The sequence below is a fragment of the Halyomorpha halys genome, unplaced genomic scaffold (genome assembly GCF_000696795.3).
Source record: "Halyomorpha halys isolate HHAL.00 unplaced genomic scaffold, Hhal_1.1 Scaffold542.1, whole genome shotgun sequence".
In the NCBI taxonomy this organism is placed as follows: domain Eukaryota; kingdom Metazoa; phylum Arthropoda; class Insecta; order Hemiptera; family Pentatomidae; genus Halyomorpha; species Halyomorpha halys.
Genome location: NW_027105041.1, coordinates 219,541 through 228,870, shown reverse-complemented (window position 1 = coordinate 228,870; position 9,330 = coordinate 219,541). Strand labels below are relative to the sequence as shown.

General features: G+C 29.1%; 1 protein-coding gene across 7 annotated transcripts in view; it reads right to left on the bottom strand.

Moving 5' to 3' along the window:
* The window catches only part of LOC106684090 (protein Aster-B), a 251,168-nt gene that overhangs the window by 100,159 nt on the left and 141,679 nt on the right, over positions 1 to 9,330 (bottom strand). For 3 of the 7 annotated variants that reach the window (XM_067048169.1, XM_014425959.3, XM_067048171.1), the window contains exon 2: positions 5,997 to 6,189. The exons of the other annotated variants lie outside the window; for them this stretch is intronic. In XM_067048169.1, coding sequence (XP_066904270.1) covers positions 5,997 to 6,016 — 20 coding nt within the window. In that variant the 5' untranslated portion in view covers positions 6,017 to 6,189. The remainder of the gene's footprint in view (positions 1 to 5,996; positions 6,190 to 9,330) is intronic. 7 annotated transcript variants of the gene reach the window in all.

The window sequence follows — 9,330 nt, the reverse complement described above, 5'->3', positions numbered from 1 at the left end:
TGGATTTTGGAGATCGGTCTTAATACCTACATAGAGGATTATTACAGAGAATAGATCATCGTTATTTATTTTATTATTATCAGATTTTTGTTTTCAATTCTCGATTATATTGGAGTGTAAAGAATTATAGCAGGATAAAAAACAATACCGCTCGAATTAACTCTAGCGTACAAGTTAAGTGGTTAAATCTCCTTAAATAATTGTATACGATTTTCCTAAACGAAAAGGTTATATCATAAGTATTTCAAATTGTTAATTAAAGTATTTTATTTAGGCCTATATATTTAGAAGAATAAAAGCTAGTAGTAGCTCTATTATAACAGTTTGAAAAAAAAAATAAACATACTGACATAAATCAACTTATAGTTCTAAAATTAAGAATTTATTTCAATAAAATAAAGTTCTAAAATTGTTAATATTTATTAAAAATTTGAATACACATTTAATTGGAAACATTAAAATTAAATAGGATAATGGCTAGGCCAGTATTTGATCAAGTACGGAATGACTAAGGATTTCTATTTTAACGATAATAAGAGACAAGAAAAGTAGGGGTATAATTAGGAAGTAAGGGTTGAAATATTTGACCACAACTTGATTCAATCTCCTTAATTAATTGTTTGCGATTTTCATAATACCTGTATGTATGTATTTAAGTACTTATTTCGTCAGGGGGTAACGAAAAAAAAAATCAATAATGAATAGCTAATAATAAATAAAGTCTCAATAAAAGTACTTGTACTTATATGACGCCTTTTTACTTTCGCTTACTTATATATGGAATATATAGTAAGGCTAAGGGAATGTAAAGTGAACAAATTTCGACGGAAATACACGTCTTGAGTTCCTTTGAGTTCAAAAACCATAGTCTCGCAAAATGTTCTGTGTGTTTGCTTGTAAACAGCTTAGCAATAAAAAATAAATAAAAAATCTAATTAAATAACTGTTCATGGAGATACCATGGAATGTATTTTAGTATATTTACTTCATCAACTTGTAAATGGCTAATTGTTAAACAAAAAAATGGTTTTGTGCTGAGTATAGTGTAGTTTATTATATGAATATCTTTTTCCTTATTTCTAAACCAAGGTCATTCATGTCATCATATTTGTAAGAGAGGATAAAAGCTGCACATATGTAAGAATTGAAAACAATACTGTACAGTCATTATTTAAGAAGAAAACTGGTGAAGTTCCGTAGTTGTTAAGGTTTTAAATGTTAATTATGCATAAATAATTATAAATAAATAATTATGCATAAAAAAAAAAAAAATACAAAACAAAAACATTTCTATCTTTATTTAGAAAATAAAATAAGTTCAGAAAGACATACAATATTAATGTTTATTTTATACCTCAAGGCTATAATGACATCCGGCAGTGTCCTGGTTAAAATTTATTATTTTAAGTAACATTTTCGGTTAAAAATATTAGTTTTATCGTAAAAAAAGTGAAATTTCATATTAGTAGAACTTATATGAAATTTCATACAGGTATATACGTGAATTTTTCGCAAACAGCAACCGATCGGAAGTGCCACTTTATGGAATCAATGTATCACATTTTTTCGATTTTCTCTAAAACGACAATAATGATTTTAATTGAATTATTAAATTAATTAAATCATCACTTAATGTTAAATTAAGTGATCTTTAACATCAGCTAGCTCTCATCGTCAATGAAATAGTAAGACCATGGCTTAAATAACAATTTTTCTAAAAAATCTACTTCTAAAGTACCTTTAATTTTGTTTATTTTAAAAAATAAAATAAATAGTTCTCATTGTAAACAATAATAAATAAAGTATAAATACAAAATAATAAAGAATTGTATGAATAACTACAGAAGAACAATGGAAAAACCAAGACCACACTAATATTCCCGATTGCATTACGTCTTCGTTAAACTATTGTATTCTTTTCAGCTATAAAATTTATATTCGTGACTCCCACCTCAAAAAAATTCTAAAATAGGGATTTTATAGTAAAAGTAAAATAGAAATTATTTGTTCATAATTTTCGCCTTCCAATTTCACAAAATCACAAAAATAAAAATAAAATACTACTACTATCTACACAACATACGATTCGAACGGAAAACCCCGAGAGTGCACGATATTTTCAGACTACATTTCGGCTTTGTTAAACTGTTGATTTCTTGGTAGAAACAACATTTAAATTCTTCATTCCCACCTCGAGAAACCCTAAGTTGTTTATAGCAACAGAAAAATAAAAAAAAATTGTTCATTATGTTAGCCTTCACAGGTGTTTAGAAGTTTTTTGGGGTTTTTGTCCCCAAAAATCACAAAAATAGTGACACATTCAACAAGGTCCATCAATCTTCACAAAACTTGGGGGTGCCTGTAGGATGGTAAGTGAAAGTTATATGAAGTACGCAAAGCACCTTTTGAATTTCAATGGGTACCGCACCTTTGGCTTATTAATTTGTCTTTTAGTTACCGTAAACTAACCAAACCTGTTAAAACGTTCCACTGTATTTTTATTATTCTTAAAAAATGTTTGTAAATCTGGATTGTCAATTTTTTTAATAATGATAAATATTTTTAAATCTTCAATTTAGATGGATTCTTAGGAAGAAAGGGATAAAATAATAATAAGATTTTTGATAAATAATTGATATGTTTCATCATATAGCAATCATTTTTAAAATTTTATAACTTAATTATAAAATTTTAATTACAAGATCATAATAGCCTAAAGGTCAAAGCACTTGGAATAAAAATACAATACTTTTAATATACATATATTCTTGTCTTGGACGTTTTGGGAATGTCTCTTTCTTCAGAAAAATATGATTCACTGTTTGTTTTAAAAAGAAATAGTGAATTACATAATTCTGAATAAGTCATAGTTTTTGACATTCAATAAGCAATAAGTAATTTTTTTTTTAAACTAATGGAAATTTATTATTAAATTAATTTTCATTGATTTGGATACTAAAAATACGATAAATTATAGTCATTTAATATTTTCAGTTAAAATATTTTTCTTAAGGCGAAATTTTCTCTACATATTTATAAGATCAGAAATGAAAAGGAGAACCCGTTTAAACACTAACTCAGCAATATTCCGGAAACTGCTATTTTGCATAAATCTTCATTAAAACTGACCTCAAGTGATGAAGATATGCATATCGCTGCTTCACTCTACTCTGAAAATTCAACTACTTTTTATACATTTATATATTTTTAAACATATATTTTTTTAATATTAGAAAAAAAAATCGGATTTAATGAATAAAGTTATATTTATTATAAATATAGCTATCAATTCCAATCTTTGGCAAGATGTAGTTGAAATAGAATTGAGTTAAATGAGATTTTTTTGCTTACTTTGTAAACGATACCCACATACAAAAACAAATGACTAGGTTGACAATGAAGGTGTTTGAAAATTGTACGTAATTAACCCATGCAAATTATTGGCATCAGCAAACCTTACGAGTTTACAATACATTCCAAGGCTTAAAAGTTTTGCATAATGTTGATTGATGAATATTCAAACTTCGTCTATTTGTGTCTACTTTTTTGTTATAATCATGCCAGAACCAACTAACTCAGACTAATGACTAAAAATAAATATATATTGTTATTGCGCAAATTAAATGTCAAGTTTTGTGGATGACATTAATAAAATAAGATTAAATAAAATGATAACTTCTGTTTTGTACCACTACAACCCATGAAGTGTCATAGGTTCAGCACTCTGTAAACAAGTACTGTCTCTTGAACAACGACTGTGCAACGTAGTGATACCAATAATGACTTAGTATTTAATAAATAAATAATAAAACTTCGAGTTGTTATTAGAGTAGAAATTTTATTTTAATATGAAAGTGCAAGCTTATTAATAAAAGTCATTAAAAAGGTTGCAGGATCTTCCGTATTTATCAAATAAATTTATTCAATTTGACCTGTTTTAGTCTACTATTATAATAAAAAAAATTATTGTAACATTTACAAGTGTTATAGATATATACACTTGTAAATATCAATAAATAACAAAAAAAAATTTAACATTCAGCCGAAAACTTATATTAACCCTTAATAGTACCCCCTGAGACCTCATACCTCGGCCTGAATAATTTGAGATATGAAAATTAGAATATATGAGACATGAATATTTATTGATATTTACAAGTGTATATATCTATATATATATATTAGTTATACAATGACACGATACAGACATGTGGAGAATCAACCCATTGGTAGAACTTCAATAACACTTCTCGAAGAGATCCCGAGACCATCTTCTTTTCAGACGCCTAGGAGGATTATCAGGTAATGAAGAAGCCAGGCTAGAAACAAATGGATTAGGGTGGTTAAGAAGTTTATCATGGAAGGATTGGTATCTGGTTCTGGCTGAATCGGCGACATAATCTCAATTTAATAATGAAGTGATATTTTTTAGTATTACTTATTACATAAACTGTTACCTAAAGAAAGTCCTTATAAAGTATCCAGCTTTACCAATCGTGTTTATTGAATTAGAGTTTCTTGATAAAATTATATTGTTTATACGAATAACCATGATATGGCTTCTATTTAGAATGAATTAAAGAGAAGAAGGGAGCACGCCTAATACGAAAATTCTCCCAGAGGTTAACTATTAGTTCATATTTCTAAAGAGACACATTTTAGTAAAATATTATTTCATACTAATTATGATACCTAGTAATACAGTAATATAAATTAGTAATGATATATACTGATAACATATAATTCATATAAGAACATATATAACAAAATGAATTTGAAATAAATAAGCATATATTGTATATTGGTAAAATACAATTATACACAAGGCTTTGTCATCCTTGACCAACACCTGGAAAAAAGCCCCAATCCTATTTTCATAAATCAGAAAGTTAAGCATATCGACTTAACATTAATCGATATTAACATTAACCATATCGAACATGTATGGGGTTAAATATGAAGAAGAATAAAAAGAAATTCAACAAATAAGGATTTTACTATAACTTATAGTTTCATTATTTTATATGATCTATTTATATTAGAAGGTTTTGGGTGGATATTTAGATTATTACATGATTGGAAATTACAAAAAATAATAAAGTGTGGCCACATGTTTGCTCTCAATGTTCACATCATACTAAGATATATTAAGGGTCATTATAAATTATGATAAGAAAATATTCACATGTACCTTCACCAATGATGGAGAATCGGTCATAGAAATGAGAAATCAAAGAACTCAAAGATCAATTGACCACTTTTTTAAATAAAATTTTGTATTCTTTTATAGTTAAAAATTAATTAGATTTGAAAGAAAAATTAGAGATGAATACAAGAATTTTTAAGAAATATGTTAGCAGTATTTTGGACCAGTAACAGAGTTCGAATACTGCAGTATTCGGATAAAAAATACAGGACATGAAGAAAAACAATTTACAAAAATCATAAACTTTCAAAATTTTATTATATTTGGATGATAAAATAAATAATATAACATAAGCAGAAGATTTTTAAGAATCTAAACAAGTGCAAGCATAAATTGACAGTAGTTGGAATAATTTTTTTTTTTTTACTGGGTTTCTCACATTATTCAGGATATCTAAATTAGGAGCAAAGAAAATCGAAGATCCACGGCATAGATAAGAGAATAACGATTTATTGTCGTTTTAAAAAGTAAATATCAACAACCCGTATTTTCCTTACTAGATCTTCTAATAGACGTGGAAGTATTATTCGGAAGAAAAAAATTGTGTCAATGATAGGTAATAAAAATTCAGAAAGGAGACACATTGCAAAGAATGGTGCATTGTTGAAGTGCGGATAAGAAGAGGGGTGCATCAATAGGTAACATGAACCAACAAGGGCCCGCAGATGCAGATTAGTATACCGTGCTTTGATCGTAACGTTCTGATGTTAATGACATGACGTGCATGGAAATAGTTAGGTGTGGACAGACAGAAGAAACTTCTCCTTGGCCAATAAGAAGACATCCTTACCTCCATAAGAAGAGCATCATGACTCCCGGGAAAGTGTGGAGTCCGATCGTCCGGGATACTCTATCCTGGTGCGGCCACTACTAACGAGACAAGGGACCCTAGACAACTGGAACTACCGAGAACTGGGGGAGGTGGGGTCGAGGTAGGGGGGGTTGCATAATGTAGGTCGTAGGCTCTCCGAGTCTCTGTAAATCTGCAAAAAACAAAAATAAATAAGAAAACATTCAACTCGAAAATGACAAAATGATTTTTATTCGACGGAAACAGGGAAGAAAATATGAGTCGAAGTTATAAATAGAGAAAAATATATGACTAGGCAACATATAATGGCCCGGTAGTTTTACTTCAATTTTTCACCACAATAATGAAAACTACACATTGTGACTGAATCAAAATTGATGACTAAGCCAATCCTAGTTGGGAATGGTGGAATTTTAAAACTTAAAACCAAAAAAAATTTCATTCGGCGCTTTATATCTTCAAAAACACCAACAAAATTAAAAACGTAACATATTAACATTAAAAGTAAAATATGAATCCTATCAGTGCTGCTTATGTCTAACAGTTCTTGAGATAAAATTGAAAGAAAAAAAAGAGATCTTGTTCTAAATAACGAAAAATCAATATTTTGTGAATTTATTTCGAAAAAAGCCTGAAAACTACTTCTCATAAGAACGGCGTTGATGTCAATTAGCTCTCAACTGAACAATTGGAGTTTCCAAAATAAATTCCTAAAATGTTTCTGTTCTTTCCGTTGTTCTAAGAATAATTGTTGGTTCGTAAAAAAATATATCTCAGGAACTATTAGACGTATAAATGTCTATGAGCTATAACTTCGATGTCTAACTAGCAGAACTAAAGCTAGTTGAATGTACTATAATGTAGTTTCTGACGATCATTTTCGTAGGAGCAGCAGTTTTCATGATCGCTGCCAAATTAATTCATTAATTAGAAAATTAATAATTTATTTTTCGACTCTTGGACTAAATCGCGAGCTATGATAATCCTAATCTATAACTACGAATATTTATCACAAAAATAAAATTGCAGTTGCCTTTGCACCCTATTTAAAAGGACCACTTCACGTATTATTTAATCACTAGATTAAAATAAAAACTTATTTTATTAAAAAAATAAAATAATTATTTTTCCTTAACAACTTCGGAATAATCCTAAGCAGTTTTCTTGTATTTGGAAATTTAGATAATTTTTTAAAAACAAAAAATAAACTTAAAAATAAACTAGTTCATAATCAATTGAGGGAACAGAGACCAATTTATATCAATAAATTTAAATTACTTCCTATAATAAAAAGCTAACGTTCGGGTTCTTGCAAAGTCGTCATGAAAACATCACACTCTTGAAAGCAAGTTCATAAATCATAATTAGGCTTTGCAAACCCGAAGGTTAGATCCCGATACCACAACTCACTCTCTACATAGATATATACAGAGATGCCCGTCTAACCTCAAATCTACCAGATCAGGCTTGACACAATCCTCCTACCTAAGCTTCGGTTCAATGTTTAACATTTTAAGGACCCTTCTTCGTTACTAAGCCGACTACAACCTTACACAAACAGGTCCATTACACATACTTTTTAATAAGTGTGAAATTAAGGTGTTTAAATAATGCCTCGACGTGGTTCTTGTGGGTAGGGTGGGTGGGATGCTCTACTCTTTTTTCAAAGCAAAACTGAAACCAAACAGTGGGAAGTTAGCTGCGCCTCAAGGGGCTCATATTAGTGTTGAGGTGGTAATCTGAACTTATAGAGGTAAAGACCTCATCTGCCACGCCCCTTGAGTTCCTCATAAGCTACAGGGTGTTGGGTACCTTTTGGCTTCACGTTTCTTGCCAGCTTAACCCTCCATTATACCTCTTTCCTCTTAGTTGTGGGTCCCACTATTTTTAATATTTAGCAATAATAATTCGTGAAAAAAAGGTATTGCGAAACTTTATTGTCTTTTAAATTAATATATCGTAGTCTTGATCATGATTATTGAATAAGTCAGCAAAAAATGAAACTGAACATCTTTTAAATTATTTCGTATGTTTAAGGGTTGATAAATTTTACGGGTTATTACTTTTAGTATTGTTATTTTATTTAATTATGTTTGTGTAGCCATTGTTTACAGAACAATGATAAATGACAGTGTATTGTTTATAGCGTATTATTCGTTAGTCGTTAAACTAAATAATTAAAAGTATGAATATATATAGTTGAAAAAGACATTGTCCTTCTACAGTCATAGAAGAGTTTAAATGCTAGTAAACGTGCCTGTTACTAAGGTAACTATTAATATTTCTGCTGCATATCCTAGTTTTTTTATTAATTATTTTTAAAAAAAATTTCTTCACAACTTATTTTAGAATACCCAAGAGAGGCCTATCAAGCCTCCATGATTTTCCCTTGAACACTATGTACTAGCCAACAAAATTGTGCCGCACATAGAAAAATATATGATAACGTTTTAGTTAATGAAACTAAAACGATTTCAGATATTTTTCTTGAATCTTATTCTCTAGGATTTCCAACTAAATGGTCAAGGATACTGGAAAACCTTTGGAAAGCATTTCATAGAAGAACTGCTATATGGTAGTGTCAGGTGTTGAGAACAAATATAGATTTAATGAAATTGAACTACGATTTCATAAAACAACTGATCCAGAAATTAAAACGTCATTTTTATTTTACTGTTGCCGTAAGCCATCCATGATAACGCAGACAGGTACAAGCGACTGACAAGTCATGTAATGGTGAAAGTGTCCCCTTACTCAAAACCAGGAGCAGACCTCACAACTTCCCAATAAGTGTAATGTTTTTGTAAAATGCATTGTTGATGGTTTTACTTTCATAATTCCAGTTAGGAAAAAAAATACGTTGAATATCTTAATTTAACAAACATTCTTCATTTTTGGAGTTTAATAATGCTAATGGAATAATAGGATTAAAATGAACTAATATCAGTAATTAATAATACATTAAGCAATAATAACGAATTTCATACAAAGAACTGTTTGACATTTAAAGAAGTTAATATATGCGTTGAAATATAAAGTGAATATAGAATCTTTTTACCAGCTTTCTCATTTAATTGGGAAGAAATCTTGAGATTGAGAGATTTTGATTACCTGCTTGCACAACAGTTGTTCAAGAAACAGTACTTCCTTATACTATACTGATCTCTTGACCCTCTATGGGTTATAGTGGTACAGATTTCTTCAATAGAATTATTGTATTGATTATTCGGCAAGTAGATTGTATGAATTGTTTATCGACAGTATGTTTCGGGACAACTTAATGAATGTTAAATGATTATAAATAATAATTATA